General features: G+C 35.6%; 1 protein-coding gene across 1 annotated transcript in view; it reads right to left on the bottom strand.

Moving 5' to 3' along the window:
- Positions 1 to 866: 866 nt before the first annotated feature.
- Positions 867 to 16,845, bottom strand: part of MAN1A1 (mannosidase alpha class 1A member 1) — a 141,572-nt gene continuing 125,593 nt past the window's right edge. The window contains exons 9-12 of the mRNA XM_066994361.1: positions 11,597 to 11,816; positions 10,616 to 10,788; positions 5,746 to 5,861; positions 867 to 4,395 (exon numbers count right to left, since the gene is read on the bottom strand). Of these exons, the coding sequence (XP_066850462.1) occupies positions 4,269 to 4,395; positions 5,746 to 5,861; positions 10,616 to 10,788; positions 11,597 to 11,816 (636 nt within the window). The 3' untranslated portion in view covers positions 867 to 4,268. The remainder of the gene's footprint in view (positions 4,396 to 5,745; positions 5,862 to 10,615; positions 10,789 to 11,596; positions 11,817 to 16,845) is intronic.

Here is a 16,845-nt window from a genome sequence, read left to right as displayed (position 1 = left end):
GAGCGTTTTGTGTGGCCCTGAAGCCAGCTTCAGGCAGGGACTGCACTCTGACCATCACAAGGATTGCACTCTACAGCTGCGCACCCGCAACTATTCTGGAAAATGAAACGCCACATCTAATAGCTACCCTCAAAAATTACTTAAGCGGGTCTAATGAGTAAGTCCTTTGACAGAAATAGATGCTTCTGAGACTCTTCTGTGAAATCACAGCAGTTTATTTTACTATCATCTTTGGGTAATGCTTTCTACTAGACAGGAGAAAACAAATAAGCTTATCTGTGAGGCGTGGCTGTTATTCCAAGGTTTAGATCAGAGATCTTAACGACACAGCTTTCTGACACAAAATGTAGTTACAGTTCCTATGACAACTATTCCTCTCTCCTCTGGAGCATGGGCTAACGATAGTATTTCATTACCTGATCATGTAGCACTGGGCCCTGCGACAGCCTTGTCATCTCAGCTCCGCTGTTTGTTCCTAAATAGCATTTAGCTGAAGCCAGCTTGTGCTGTGCAGAACGTGAATTTGAGTGACTTGATCTTCAATTTGCTTACTGCCTGTCACCTCTGACTTCCAAGCTTCCTGACTTTCCTTAGAAAGCTTACTTTCTACTAAAATACATTTGGGAGAATAAGTTTCTAATAGCAACAATTTTTAGGAATTGATTTTTTGTGGTAGCAATTCTGTGCACTGACTAACATTAATTGAGTATTAACAAAAGTATCTTAACACATACAGAGTACTATTGTGCATCAAACCAATCTCCTGACAAAAATTCATGAGTATAGCAGCCAAAGCAGGCTAGGTAGCAGAGTACTGTAGTTACTTCTGCAGTGCACTTAAGAAAAATTATAACAAGTTGAACAGATATATTAAAAGACTTTATTCACAATAGAGAAATTTTTACAAATATAAGTTCTTAAAAATTAAGCATCTTGATCTATTATGTATTCCATAATTTCAGGATTTATATAAAGATGAAAAGACTAAATGGAGTATGTACAAATCAAAAACAATTTAAATGCCTCATAGAAATGGAGAATATGTATGATGAAGTCACCATAGAAACCGTGAACCATTGTGCATTGCAAAAATCTGTGTACAACCAACACATATGCAATACGTATTTCACAAACTATCAAAACAATTTTTTTTTTCATGAAACAGCATGGGTGCCTTTTAAAATGATTTATTTCTTATGACTTAGCGTATGCAGATTTAAATGCGTTATTTTGCTACAAAGAAATGGAAAAAGTATAGGCAAGTGTGTTTAGGCAAAGATAATACCCCCCCCATAAAGCAATTTCTTTTGCTCTTATGAATGACTGGGAACATGAAGTGACCATCGGTAGCCACTCCACACAGCTGGTTAAGTGAATGGGAAATACAATGAATGTTATCTTAGTAATCTAACAACCGCTGGTAAGTACTGGCTGTTTCAAAATGATTGCTCTAGCTTTGGTGTTTTGGGGTTATTTAAAAAAAAATCAATATATTCTCCATTTATGAAAAGTTTTTTTCTTACATTTGGCAGATCTACACATTGTACAATCTTCTCGTCTACTTACATTTGTTTACAATAAGTACAGTATAGTGCAGTTTGTACATACAACCTGAATACCAATACCAGTCACATCAAATTTGTGCTCCTTCAAATCATCCTAACTCCCAAGCTAAAAAATAAAATTCATACTGAATGTCTGTATTACAAGTGAACAGTCATGATGTATATATTTAAGTACATAGGACCCAGTGCATACAAGAGGTTTGTATGCCTGCTTTTTGAAACAAGGAGAAGAGCTATTTGGTTCTCCATTGTTTCTGTTAAGCTTGTTAAATAAACACAAGATCACTAGACACATCTGGGGGAAGCATACCGTGGTTAAGAAAAACATGTAAAAAGAGGCTTACAAAACACATTTCTCAAAGACTTTTGTCTGAGCTATTGCAGTTATTTAACTGATATGAGGCCTATAGCAGCACATGCATAACCATGTGGTAGGCAGCAGCAGGTGACCTAATAAAGATAACTAAGACAAAAATAATTACTATTACTTGTTAAAGAGGGAAGGGGATTCTGTTTTACTTGATAGCTATAATTTTCCTGTGGTAACTGGAGGAAAAAAAAAGTCCATTATAAATATAGTTTCTGAAGAAATACAATGAAATACTATAGAACTTCAAAGATACAAATTCTGGATTATCAAAATAAGTGGGAATTCTGCTTTTCAGCATAGGAGAGCCAAGGATTCATCCTCACTTGTTCTGAAGCTGTTACTGTGACATGAGAGAATCCATACTTAAAAACAAAAACAAAAAAGTGCACTAAAGCAAAAAGTCTCAAGCCAAGTTGCTGATTCCATATAAAGCAGGCTTTATATTAGGCAGATGTTATTTGTGTTCATTCTCCCTGCTCTGGGATGCACAGGCTTAGCAGGGTCCTTCTATTAACTTTCATGTATGACTGCAGAGCTCTGCCAGTCCTTTGATGGAAGGATCAGCATCACTGGAGATGCTCTTGCCTTGCCCCCTACAGAAAGGTTTTTGGCAGCTCATGTGGCAGACGCTGTCTTCTGTCTGTGGTGGAACCAGATAGGCAGCGCTGTCTTTACATGCTCCAGAGGGTAAAGTTTATGGGTCAGCCTCCAGTGCTATATATATAAAAATGTCATCAGTTATCTTTGCTCTTGGCTTCCACATAAGTAAAGCCGACACTGCAGACCTCTATCAGTACAGAAAAAGGTAGTGAAATGTACTCTGTAATGCCTCAGCAAATGTGCTTCCTCAGCTCCGATCAGCTATGCTGGACATGTGAGATAGCTTACTACATTTAAAGATGACGACTGTTCAGAACCGTATTTGTTTTGTTGCAGTCGGTAACGTGCTTTCTCAGAATGGGAAGCCAGGAGTTGTACCCTACCCAAAACATACAAAAGTCATCCTGTCACTGAATGAGAACACTTGTGGACTTAAAAATGATGTAAACCACTCCAAGCTACACTTAAGTAGAAAAAGGAATTAATTGTGCCTGATTTTTTTTTTCCCTTTGGTGATACCACAAAGTAAAACATTTTTGGCAAAGCTGTTACTTTTCTTAGTAAACTAGGTTTCTAATCTAAGGAATATTTTTCCATACACTGCATTTCTGCCACTTAGAGAAGAGAAATTAGGTGCTTTCAGAAAGTTTTAGTTCTATGCTGGATAATTTCCTCACTGAAGGAGACAAGTTTTCTTCAAGGCATCTGAATGTCTCATTTTATTCACGCAGGTACATTAAATTGCTTTGTGACAATAAACTACCAAGGCTGGTGTCAGGTCTGAACCAATCTGAGTGTTTGAGAAAGTCAAAGATGACCAAACAAATTGCCTCTGGTATAATTCTCAGCTCAGCTTCAAGGAGAAATTCACGGAGTAGTTTTATTTTGTCTTTTTACCATCCAACCCAATGAAAGCTACTGGACGAAATATATAAAGGTGGTAAGACTCCCTTTCTTAATAAGAAATTATCTTATTTTGCTCCAAATTAGCCTGACTAAAGACATGAGAATAATTCCACTTAGAAAAGGGAAGGAACAATTTATTCTTTCACAATATTCTAAATCAGAACCTGAAAAACTAAGGTCTGATAACTAATGTGCTAAACCCATAAAAACTAGTTTAGACTAACTTCAACATATATTGCAGTTTCAGAGTTGTGTCTGCATGAGATGAAAATATTCCTATGTAGACTTCATTGACAATGAAATACATCTTTACTTTACCAGCTAATGATAGACCCGCATAAGAAGAGGCTGTCACAGTCACAAGATTTGTCTTGGATGACACACAAAACAAATTAACATAGAACAAAATAAGAGAGAAAAAAAAAAGCTCTTCATACTTAATTCAATATGGCTTTTTGCAACATGGCAAAATATTACAGCTTAAAGCAGACATCTCCTCATAGAGGAGAAAAGAATTTTGCAGTCAAATTAAAAGCATAACAGGAAACAAGTAACATGCAGACCCTCTGCTCTTTTTGGCCAAGATGACATAGCAGCCTAACAAAATCTGGAGAGATGTTGTATTTCTCTTCTAAGAAGTGGTTCAGCTGGGTAAGAGGACTGAAGTTTTAAGAGTTTAGATCCATTCATAAATATTTACTGTTAAAGAAAACAGACTGCAAAACACTTGATTTAAAAATCTAACTCAAGAACTTTAAATCAAATCACGTGCCCAAGTCCTGGAAAAAAACATTAAGGAATGAAACAAAGTAAAACTTTATCTTGATCTACTTCTGTTTTTCTTCTTTACTTCCATCCTCTTTATGAAGAATAGGGAGGGGATGAGCCTCTGTGTTGAAGACCCAGTGTTCGAATGGGAGAATATCGTCGTCAGAAAACAGCAAATATAAGTACCTGGCAAGAAAAAAAAGCAGGAAATGTGACTACATCAGGAAAATGAAACTACAATCATTTTCAATCAAACAAGTACCTGATTTCTATAGATGAATCTATCAATGGGACCAGCTGACCAAAACCAAAAACATTAAGTCCTAGCATAATAATGGTTAGCACAAAGCCACGGGGCTACTCAATTCAGGTTGGACTCCAGGGTAATACCAACTGGAGACCAGTGGAACAACAACTCTATCCTGATAGGAGACAAAGAAGTTTAGGTTACCAAGGTTAAATATCAGTTCATTTCACTTCCACTTAATCTTTGGTAATTTTATTACATATTGTTTTGATCATATACAACAATATCTTTTTCCTCCTGAATATCCACATATATCAAGGTGTAGGAATGAAAATTCTTTAGTCCAATCCTGGTTGACTTCTGAGAGCAACATCTGTCTCTCGGTATTTTTAAAGAATAAAACTAGGTCTTAACACTAGGACTGGTAGCTTGGATAGCCATTTACTAGGATAGGGTCTATTAAACCCAACAGTAAAGAATTAAAAATTTCATCGTTTTATTCAGTGTCACAGTACATTGTATTGGCTATTATAGCATGATTACTGAAGACAGCTTAGGGATGAAAGTCTGCTTAGCAAATGAAAGTTTATTCTCAATCACCATCCTTCCCTGAAGGCTGCCGTTGGTTTAATTCTGTTCAGCCTATTTAAAAGGTATAGCGGAGGCAGTACACTCTCTAAAAGAAATGCTACTATATACATAAATGTATTTCATAATTTCAACTTTCTGTTGAAATGACGTGACTGCTTAGTTCTCGTCTTTGCAACTTACTCTTATATAGGAAAAAAAGTGAAGAGACCAGGACAGCACTTCCTTTATTTAATTAAAACCTTAGGAGATGGTGATAGAGAATGAAGGCTTTTGTTTTTTCCTCTTAACAGGCTGTGTGAGCTTACCATGCAACTTCACTTTTTTTCTTGGTCTGTAGTTTTAAAATGAAAAGCATGCAATACAAGCCTGAGAAGTCTTCTGCCTATACAATTTGTTTCCCTAGTGTTGGCATATATAATTAGATCCTATCAAAGCTAGGAGATGTAATATCTCACCAAAGACTATCAAGTAACTTTAACAGAAGTAAAGATAATTTCCAAAAGTCAAAGAATTTAGTTGATATTGTTGATATAGAAGAAAAAAAAGGCACTTTGGCTTCCTGTCACCTAAGAAAAGCTGTACTATTTCAGTCAGATTTTTGTTATGTGAATGTCAAGGGTACTAATGATAAATACTTATCTGTAAAGATGATACATAGTACTACTTCATATTAATGAAAATCAACTTTCTTTACTTACTTGAGTGTCTCTGAAAGGAAGAAACTTTGCTGCACATCATCATGGCTTTCATGATTATTGTAAACATCTCTAATGCCAGAATAGCCACCATCTACTCTGCAGTGTTTTTCCAGTGCCTAAAGAGAGGTGAGGAAGAAAATAAAAAACATACACTGAGTTTAACAAAAGTAGTCCTGTCAGGTTTTTCTTTGTTTGACAATAACACTGTAGTATGACAGACTTGTTACTATTTTTTTTTTTTCAGATAGTTGAAAATGAGATAGAGCTCTAGATAGAAATCTCTTTAAAAATATAAGCACAGACAATCTAGTTTTACATTTAGGAAGGGAATCAAAATGATAAATTAATAAAAGAGGTGAACACAAACCAGTTTTCAGAAGGAAAGATATAGGGATGTGTGGATGTAAAGATAAATGGATTAACTTATTTTCTTTTTCCTGTTTTTGATAGGGTATCCCCTCTGTCACAGGCTTGTCTATATAGCCTTCAGAGATCCTGTCACATACACCTTCCTTCGCCATATCTCAGTGCTTAAAAATTATTGTGATTGAATTGGATGCTATGATTAAGATCAGTCTTTTCCTTCTGTCAGGAGTTTCGAAAAAGGGAAGCCATTTTCTGTGTGACTGAGTTTTCTTTGCAATCATTTAAATTTTAATTGGGAAACCTCTGATACTGGGCTGTAACTGGATTTCTTTTCTGTGGTAGGTCTTATTTTTCTTTGATACCTTTCTGAAAAATCTTTGCTACACAGACGTAGACAGAAAGCTAGTATCTGGCTCGATTTAATGCAGTGTTTTAGATGTAAGAATAAGAATGTGTTTTCCTTTAACTAGTTTTGAAACTCTGTATTCAGCTAAAAGATGTGAATCAATGACCGATTCCTATTTTAGAATAACAAAGAGCACACAGATCATTTAAACATCCCATTTTTTTTCTGCCCACAGAAATGTTCTATATGACCAGCTAATTTTGAAAGAGGAAAAAGATCAGTGGGAGAGTGTGTACAGAAGGGCAAAACCACATATACTTGGTGCTGGAAGCATAGAAAGGTGTACTGTTTAACAAACTTTGCTGCTTTTCTTTATTTTCGACAGGTGTTTGCATTAGAAAGGTCACAGCTATGCCTATACAGGAGCTGTAAATTCTTTACGGAGACAGCTATATAATACTTTATTTGAATATTAGTTCTCTTATCACTGCTCTTTGTTTAAAAATAGTCATTTCTCTTTATTTCTAATTGACCTGTTTAACGAGGTCAAAATATTTTTAGCCTCTTCATTTTTCTTACACTGTACATCTCTGGTAGGATGCAGTAAAATAAAGGAGTGAAGAAAATCTTGAAGAGAGCCTATGATAATTTTATTTAAAACACAACTCATTATTCAAAAACAAATCCAGAAAATTGTCTTTAGCCCTAAATAATTTGTCAAAAGGCAAATGACGGTAAGCACGATGGATTACTGTGCCTTCTCAGGACCACACTACTCTTACATGGTGCTCACTCTGGAAGTAGGTATTGGAGCAATGACCTTCAGGCAGAAATACCTGAAGCTTTATCAAACCCCTGATGGGGAGATGAAAGGTTCTAACTCCATCCGACAGCTAGTTCCTCCATTTCTGAAGTTATTACGAATATCACTGAAGTGACTACAAGACATATAGATTTTCTGTAGAGAAAGATGCTGCATTTCAAACGACGTATGGCAGAAACCTATGAAAGGGCAGAAGATATGTCCAAAAACAAGCAAACAGGCAGAATAAGTGTTTTCTGATGAAAGATGGGACTAAAAGTCACTAATGATTACTGAGGTATCTATCACCTCCACCTGCTCTAAAAGCTGTTAAAGATCTGTGTCTTGCTGTGAGTAGATATCCTCTATTTCCTTGTTTTTGCTGGAGTCCTGGTTAGCTATCTGCATATATTTAGCTTGCATGTCAGGTTCTCCATAGCTTTCACTGGAGAGTAAGCTGCCTGTTGTTTATTTAAAACAAATTTTTCTCCAGGAGAGATCCTTTAAAAATATAACAGGCCTATTTGTCTTTTCTTGTGTGTGTTTAGGTTCTTTAATTTTCTTGGACAGTTTTACTAAGTGACAAATATACTTAAGTTTAAACAAGTAATTTCCCCTGGCTGGTAGTCCTTTTCTCTCATCTGTTTGAATCTGCAGTGAATTCAAAATGCTGAATCTGTGTCTGGATTTTCAATGTCAAACACAAGATTATGTTTTCTGAGGCACAACAGAAGGAGAACTTGAACTTGAAGGATAAAGCTATTATTCAAGGAAACATCTGCATTCTAATCAGGATGAGGTAAAATAAAGCAAATTGCCTTGTTTTTTTTTGTACTCTAACGTAGTTACAAAGATCAACAGAGTTAATTGTAGGGAGATACTATATGGGCAGCTGAACACACTGCTGTGATGTAAACTAAGAGGATAACTTGCACCATGTTAGCTCTTTGGTGGTATCTACTTGGTGAAGTATCTTACCCCTCAAAGCTACTTTGCACTAAACTAAAGGAACAGAACATTCACATCTCACATTAGCACCATAAAAAGTCTATTGGTTGTAAGCACCCGTTACCTGGCAGTGGTGTCCTTTTGTGCCCACACCTTCTGCCTCAGAATACAGCAACATTCACACTTAGGGTGGAGTAGCAATGGGTGGGGAGATACAAGGAAACCCATTTTAAATTAGTAGTCCTTTGAAAATGAGGGTGGCTAAGATCATTTATGCTAGTAATGGAAAACATCAAGTAAAGTGAACACTGGCTGTCAGTCTCAAAGTATCATAAAGGAAAAAAACAAAGTGCTGTGAATTCAAAATATGTGCCACATTTATCATGCAGAAAGGGAGACTTTCATGAGCTAAGCTGATAAAATCTTTCTGACTCAGTAACGGTGGATGTTGCTGTTTGTCATAATTGCATTTTCTCCAGACACTGAAGTATGTACAGAATGATATTGGACTCAAACTGAGGCAGTAAAGCAAACTCCAAAGCAAAAATGGAGAGACTGGAGATACAAAAAATATAGTATCAGGTGGAGCTGTAGGGGCTATAAATATCAAGGAAGTAGAGAGAAGAAACAAGAAAATATTTGAAACCTACAACCGACTGTATGACTTCTGTGAAGCTGCAAGATTTGTTTTTGTGAAACACTCAGCTGCATGGTAGGACAGTGGAGGATGGGCCCTTACCGAATGGGGCCAGCTGCATCTGCCACAGATGGGCTCTAACCCATTACGTTAGAGCCAAACAAGAGCAACCACAAGAATGTTAAACACGGAACACATGGAGAGCACTGAGAAGGTAAATGAGTGTACAAACTTGAAATAAACACAAACGAACTGTACCAACAGCGCAAAGAACAATAATAAGGAAAGCATTTCAATTGTTTATAACAATGTTATCAGTGTGGGCAGCAACAATGAGTCAGGAAAATCATCTCCTAGAGAAGGAACATCCTACACTTGGCATTGCTGAAGCCTGGTGGGATGACTTCCATAAAGAGTCATTTTAAACATTCCTACTATAATCTGCCTGGGAAGAGTCCAGTAGCAAAATGTGTGCCTATGGGTGGTGTTAGCAAAGAAGAAAGTAAGGGAGCAGCACTCTAAATTAGAGGTTTTTATAAAGAAATTGCTTTTGATTCGGTAACTCAAACATATTATTTGACGACATATACAGCCAACACCTGAGGAAGGCAAATAAATTGTCCTAAATAACCACAGTCTACCAAGCTGAATACAGTGTTAATGCAGATATGGAATTGCACAGAAAATGCAAACAATGAGGAGTTGGAGAGCAGAAGTACAGTTAGTGCTACTGCATATTCTTTTATGGAAAGCAGATTTTATCATAAATTTCATTCTTCAAGAATATCTAATTACCAAACCATTTGTACAACATTTGAGATACATTCAGTATCTCAGAGGGTGAATATGGAGTACTATTACAGATTTTTTTTGCTGTAGAGGGATCCAGGTAGCTGGATATAGAGCAAAAAAAATAATGTTCTTCAGCCTCCTCTATTTTTCTTGTAAGGGCTCAATCTGCTTAGAAATCCCAAAGGAAGACTGAAAGGCAGACAATTTAACAAGTGCAACATCACTGTGAGGAGAAAATAAGTGAACTCTAGACGCATAATATGAACCCATGCCTGGAGGACAAAACAAGGTAAATTCAATGGCATTCATATCTAACAGTAAGAGTGATTAAACACTGCAATAAGGGAAATGATGGATTTGGCAAGCCAATTCTTGCAGTGCAGACTAGTTGCCCAATTGGAAGGTTCATGTTAGACAAACACAAATAGATTCAGCATAACTGGTTGAAGCTCAAAGGTTGTGGGACACAGAAATTTAAACCTTGATGAGATTGTTATCATTAATTGAGCTCAATCCAGATTACCTATGCTTTTTGGAAATGATGCAATTTTAAAATGTTTGGTACTATCTAGACACTTATACTTGGCCCTAATCACCCTAATTAAAAACACCTAAGTACATTTACTATAGAAAATATATTTCATAGAACTTATTTTCATGTCCCAGGCTCAAATCTGACACGTTTGCAGTTTCTATTCATATGGAACAATAATCAGCATCTTGAGCAGTACATCCAAATATGATCCTGATCTGAGAAGTATTTAAAAAAGAGAAATCCCAAGGTTTTTTCTGATATACAATACCAGCAGGGTTTGGTTTAGTCAAAACTGTCTTATTTAATCTATTCAGTAAATGAATCTCTGGAAATTTGAGTTGATATTACTGATTTAAAACTGCTAAACGAAATCCAGATATTGTGCAATAGCTCGCTTAACAAGATACTAGGATTTAATAAGAAAAAACTACCGTAGAACATTACCTCTACAGCTTCCCATGCCCACTGCCTGTACTTTGGGTCGTGAGTGAGCCGCCACATGTACATATAGGTCTCTATGACTTCGGGTCGCAGGATGTAGTATTTTTCATTTTGTCTTGTAGCAATGGCCTCAACACCACCATCAAATCTGAAGGCTTCTGGTCCCAGTTTCATGCCTAGTCAGTATAAAAGTAGATACATTAAAAAAGGTTTCAAATCACATAACCTGCCAAATCAACTAGCCTTTCATGACACAAGGCATACACAAAAGGTACCCAAAAGGTATATAACTTCTGAAAGATATGAAATATTAACAGGAGGTGCTGCAATAAATAATTCACAATACTGAAGAGCTAGTCTTCATCAATACCTTAAACAGCAGTTCCAGTCTGAAGAGTGATGCTAACATTTGCATTCTGGAAGGCTTCATATAACTAACAACATATTAGATTTTGTTTAAAAGATGAGGATATTTACTTGTCTATGTCAAACTTGAAATTAGACTGTGACCTGAAATGTTGCCAGGATTATTTTTGTAAGAAGATAAAGGAATCCAAAGAAATTTCCTGCACAAAAATCCACTTTCTTTGTGCAATTCTTTGTTTGCAGCATTGTACCAACAGCACTGAGAATAAAATATTTTTTGGAGCATAAAGCATAATTAATAGCTATTTTGATGCATAGATGATCAGATTCCCTCCCTTGCTTGTTTTTAGCTACACAGAAATTGACAAAGTGGAAACGAAAAAAAAAAAAGCTGTCATTTAAATCACTACAGCGAGTAGGCTATGATTCAGATGAACAGCAATTATTTATAAAACAGAGCAGCCATTCTTGGAGTTACTCATGGAGTAAACCAGCATTTAATCAGAAAAGATTAAGAGTTTTCACCACGACTCAACTTTCATTCACCATTATGCATATAATACCGATGGCTGCATTCACAAAGCCAAACTGTGAAAATGAATGCTGTGATGTACTTACTTGTACGATCATAGGATTCATGGCAAGTCCTAGCAATTTCAGCACCAAGCTCTATGTGATGGCCTGTCTTGTCACTAGGTGCTCCATCTGCTCCTAGAGCAAACATGCCTCCAGCAAAACAAGTGAGATGTCCCATCTTGTGTTCAAGCAGTCCACCCTTCCACTCAGCGATGTATGTCAGTCCCCCGCTTGATTTTCGTATGAGGTGGGTCTCTATGGCCTGCAGGAAGACATGATTTTATTTTTTTTAACCGAAAGTTACCAGTTTGCATATTGTGAAGCGCAAAGACAAAAAACAGAGCCGCCTGAAAAGTGTCTTGTACGTCAGTTGGCTTTTCTCAGTGTTGCCTTTGCTCATAGAGTGAAATCGATAACAGGAGCTAGTATAACCTCAAAGTATAGCCAACCAACACAGATCAGCATACGCCAGTAACGATGATTAATTCTGCTACAACTTTCAGCAATTTACACAGTACACTTTACAAAAATATTAGAAAAAAATAAAATTCCATTTTAAAAATCTTTTATTTCTTTCCCATCCTACTTTGAACAATTTCAGATAATTTCACTTTTAATGGTGATTAGCCACCACTTCAGTTCCATACTTCCCATTTGAACTGTGACAAATAATTTGGTTATTGATATAGACTCATGTTTATATCAATATAAACAGTTGCAGGCATAATTCGTGTTCAAAACATCTGACTCAGTGTACTGAATGATGCTAGGCTTTTGGGTCTGTGTAGCACACCCAACCAAGACTGACGAGTTTATCCCCAAGGATGAATTCCTCTGTAGTCATCAATCAAGAATAGAGTCTCTTAGAGACTTCCGGAAAAAAAATGAGCAGAATAAAAATAGACAAATCTGCTAGAGAGAATTAGAAGTGTGTGCCGTTAGCAATGTATGGTCACTGATTACAGAATCCAGGAAAACAGCCATCCATTATCAGACGAAGAGAATTAAAACAATGGACCTGATGCACATTAATTAGAAACGCATACAGAAAGTAAGTTATTACTCTTTAAAGGGTTGTGGAGAGTGAATGCTACCATACATTGAATTAACCACCAGTGTTCAGGTTTATTCTATTGAAATCATACAATCCAGAAACAGTACTGACCATGCCTTACACAAGAAAAAAAAAATGAAGTATCAATAGAGAGAGCTATTAACAAAAAAGCCAGGATTTAAAAAAATATATCGTCTTATAAAAGAAGGTATTGATGGTAGTTATTTGTTTCCATTTAGACATCTTTAGAGGCTGTTTTTATAAGCAAGAAAAACTCTTCTGTAAACTAGAAACATCAGCAGAATAATTCTATAAGGTTTACTTACCAGGTAGCTTTTTGTGCCAAGAATGTCACATTGAAAAATACACTTTATTTTCCACTAATATTAGTGCAAAGCACTTAGTGAGGATGTTTTCTGCCCACCTCCAGGCCCATTATTGGCTCAGAAAGCTCCTCAATCCTTTTGTTTCCTCCTCAATTATATATTTTTAGCAGCAGGTACCAACTGAAAAACTTACCTAAATCTTAAAGCAGCAGTAAAAAATGAAGGCTTCTTTATTTTAAACCAATACAGCATATTTTAACCTATAAAAAGGGAACTACATATGAAGGGCGAAAGGGTGGGAAAAAAAAAAGGTTCCTTAAGCAGCCAAACCACAGACCCTACTGTGGAAGATGAAAGCATTACAGAGGCTGAGTTGGTGTTGAGCTCATTTGGTCATGTATTCCAAGCGCATTATCAAGAAGCTTGTCTGTCAGTTTGGGAAGCTGATACTGGAATACCTAGGTACTGGTTTTGAAAATAATGTTCTTTAAAATATATATTTTTTCAGGTAGCTCATTTGGGTATAAAATGTTCTAATTTATAATTAATGAGTTGACAGAACAGGGTTCATAGAACCTGCTGCAAAATGTATTGCTGCATAGACAGGTGAAATTTATGAGAAAATAGAAATAATTGGAAAACTTCCAGAATCTTTCAGTGTTGTTCGCATTTTTATAAAGCAGTTCATATACTGTAATAGGATATCTTATTATTAAAAAAAAAACACAGCAATTTTGTGGAAAAAACCCTTTCAGACTACTTAGGCATTCTCAAAAATGAACTACCTAAAACCAAGTTCAGAAATTAAAACTTCTAAATTATGGACTCTTCATTAAACCTTTCAGGATAGTGTTTCCATCTAACCAAATCAGCAATTCTGGTAATACTTGATAATTCTACTTGTCACTTAGCTGTTGAGTTGGGATTTATTTTAAAAATAAACAAAAATAACTGGTGAATAAATATAAATATATATATATATATATTTAAATGAATGGCAGAATGAAGCATTACTGTACCTGACAGAAATAACAGTGGTTGTGTACCTTCATAACTACAGGAACTAGAACAGATTTGATTCTTTTAGCATGAAAATAGATTTTGAGATACCAGTAAACCTTTAAAGAATTTTTTGTTTTCTTTTTTTTTTTTTTGTCTCTAGATTAAATTCCAAACTGAAAAAGATGATGCCCACTTGGGCAGTTTTAAAATTAATCTCACAAACTTGTGGTAAAAAATAACCTGATGTTAACTGATGTTAAAAATGTCAGCAAATAAAAATAGATTTCCAAATTAGTTATTCATATTTAGTGTAGAAAATTATATTGGTTTTATAAATGGGACCTTTTAAGAAATAGAACATATACCTATTTAAAATTATCTTTATCATGTAAGCTTTTTATTTAAAGTTATTTTTATTATGTATTTGTATGATATATTATGGATTTTTTGCCTTCTTATACTTGATACAATTTCAGGGTCTGATTGCTAGATAATACCTGTACATAGGTATAATTAATACTTTATAAAAATAAGCAAAAATCAGTAATCTTTGAATTATCAATTCTGAATCTATACCTAAAGTACCAAAGACCTCTATTATCATCTATTGAATATTCATGAAAGTTCAACTCAGATTTTTAATATTTTTGCTGGTTATCATATAATACTATGCACTTAGTAAGCAACACATGAAAATATTTTTCAGTGAGAATTTCACAAAGGTTTTAAATGCCATCAGGCTGGACTGAACTTTCTGAAAGATTTTTTTTTTTTTTTTTTAATAAGCTTGTGGTCCAGAACAAGATTAAATTCGCTAGCTGGAACATGGAGACAATTGTTTTAAATGTTAAAACATTTGAACACAAAGTTAAGAAAGTAGTAGGATGAGGAAGAAATACTATCATTTTAAACAAAAATGTAACAACTGTCTGAACTTGAGGAGTAGGATGAAAAGTTAGTTTCACAATCCCACAGTAGAATGCTAATTGCTATCTGCAGTACTGTGGGGGAAGCTTTGGCAGGGAAATCAAGTTAATAAAACAAATTATTATAAAAGAAGATTAGGTAGCATGGTGATAAAGATCCACCAAGTGAAAAGTTCTGTTTGGCAGAATTAATTCTGAATTTCATATTTACAATCAATTTACTTTTATTTTGACATAATAATTATCTACACAATTTAAAAAGGCACATATTTACTTTAATTGCTACTCTTTTATAACTTGGTCCCTATCTACAAATAATTCCTTCTGAGTCCTTGCAGATCAGGTGGTGTCATATTTATCACTATAGGGAATATTATTTAATTTTACTGTAATGAATATGCTCCCTATAAACCAACATACAACACCTGCAAGGAATCCAAAACGCTAGAAGAATGTGGTCTTTGATTAGCTGAAAATACATTATTGATGGATAATTGTTTGGAACTGGTACAGTTTTCCTTTTAAGTAAATGGAAATTTCATTTTTACCATTTTACAGAATGCATTTCTGCAATTCAATTAGTGATTTTTTTCTATCAAGGTAATGCAGAGAGAATGTGCAACATAAAAGGTTGCAAAGAAGTGGCTGCAAATGGATCCCAAAGGGAGCAATAGCAGATGCTGCTACCTGTCAGTAACTAAAAAAAAGTTTAGACAACCAGACTTTCGTTGACAAAAAAGGAGAGGAAGGAAGGGAGACTAAAGACAAATAAACAACATTTGCCAGATATTCAAGCAAATAAATCTACTGCATGTAAAAGCGGTACCTTGGTTTGGCGTGTACCTGTAAGCTCGTTTAGCCAGCCTAACTTTTATGGCTAGTACAGTTCCTGGAAATAGTTTTTGTGTGTGTACGTGCTGTTATGTAAGGCTTTGCTTACAGTCCTCACTTCAATAAAGCTTTTAGCTAAATTACTTTTTTTTTTAATCCTGTGGGACATTATCCTTTCTATACAACTGTAAAAATGCCTAAGCACTCCATTAGAAACACCAACAGTCCCTTTTACTTTTTGAATTGTGACTCAAGTGTACCTTGTATTACTTCCAGCATCTTTCTCAAGAGTTCACATGTTAATATTATGCCCTTGCCTATCTGTCACATTGGAAGTATTGTTGTGAATGAAAAAGTAGGATTTTTTTTTTTTTTTTTAGGTTACAGGATTCCAAATTGCTCCCTGTTAACTCACAGCACAGAAGAGAAATTGACTATTTTTCCCCAAGCTCATTTCTTTCCCCTCCTGTACTTTTTAAGGGGATATCTTTTGTGTTCTCCACTTATCATCATGTTTCTTAGCCTTGACATTATATTGCAAAATCAAGCAGAACTGGTTCCTCCTAATGAACACCCATTTTCCTCCATTCAGTTCTTCACTCTGTTGGTATCAGCACAGGGATCTCCAGCAGAATCTGTGTTTCATGGAGATAGGACCCCCTTAAGCTAGTCAGCTCTTCCTAACCTCCAGGGACTGCAGAGGACAAAGAGAAGCTTAAATATGGTCTTCACCTCACTCCTTCCTCAGCCCCTGACTTGATCCTGTGATTGAAACTTATCCTTTGAGTTTAGGACACCAAACAGAGGAAACAGAACTGAAGTCATCTCAGTGTTGAAATGAATTCAGACAAACAAGCGAGCAAACAATCAACAAGCTTATTTTTTTGGTAGAGGGCATTCTCTTGGCGGATTATGCCACCAAAGAATAAAAATATTAACAAAGGTGCTTACAGAGCACAGATGCAGGCTTCTCAGTAAAAGTTGTTCTGCACCTCAGAAAGTTGCTCAATTCAAAATAAATGTGAGCCATGAAAAAGTTAATTCTGCTAAAGGACTGGGGATAACCAACTACAAACCTCAAAATGCAATGAAAACTGCAGCTCTACATCCTCTGGCATGTATGAATTTTAACTCTCCTTTTACAATAACTGT

This window comes from Anser cygnoides, chromosome 3 (assembly GCF_040182565.1).
Source record: "Anser cygnoides isolate HZ-2024a breed goose chromosome 3, Taihu_goose_T2T_genome, whole genome shotgun sequence".
Lineage (NCBI taxonomy): Eukaryota > Metazoa > Chordata > Aves > Anseriformes > Anatidae > Anser > Anser cygnoides.
This window is presented reverse-complemented; position numbering and strand designations above follow the sequence as displayed.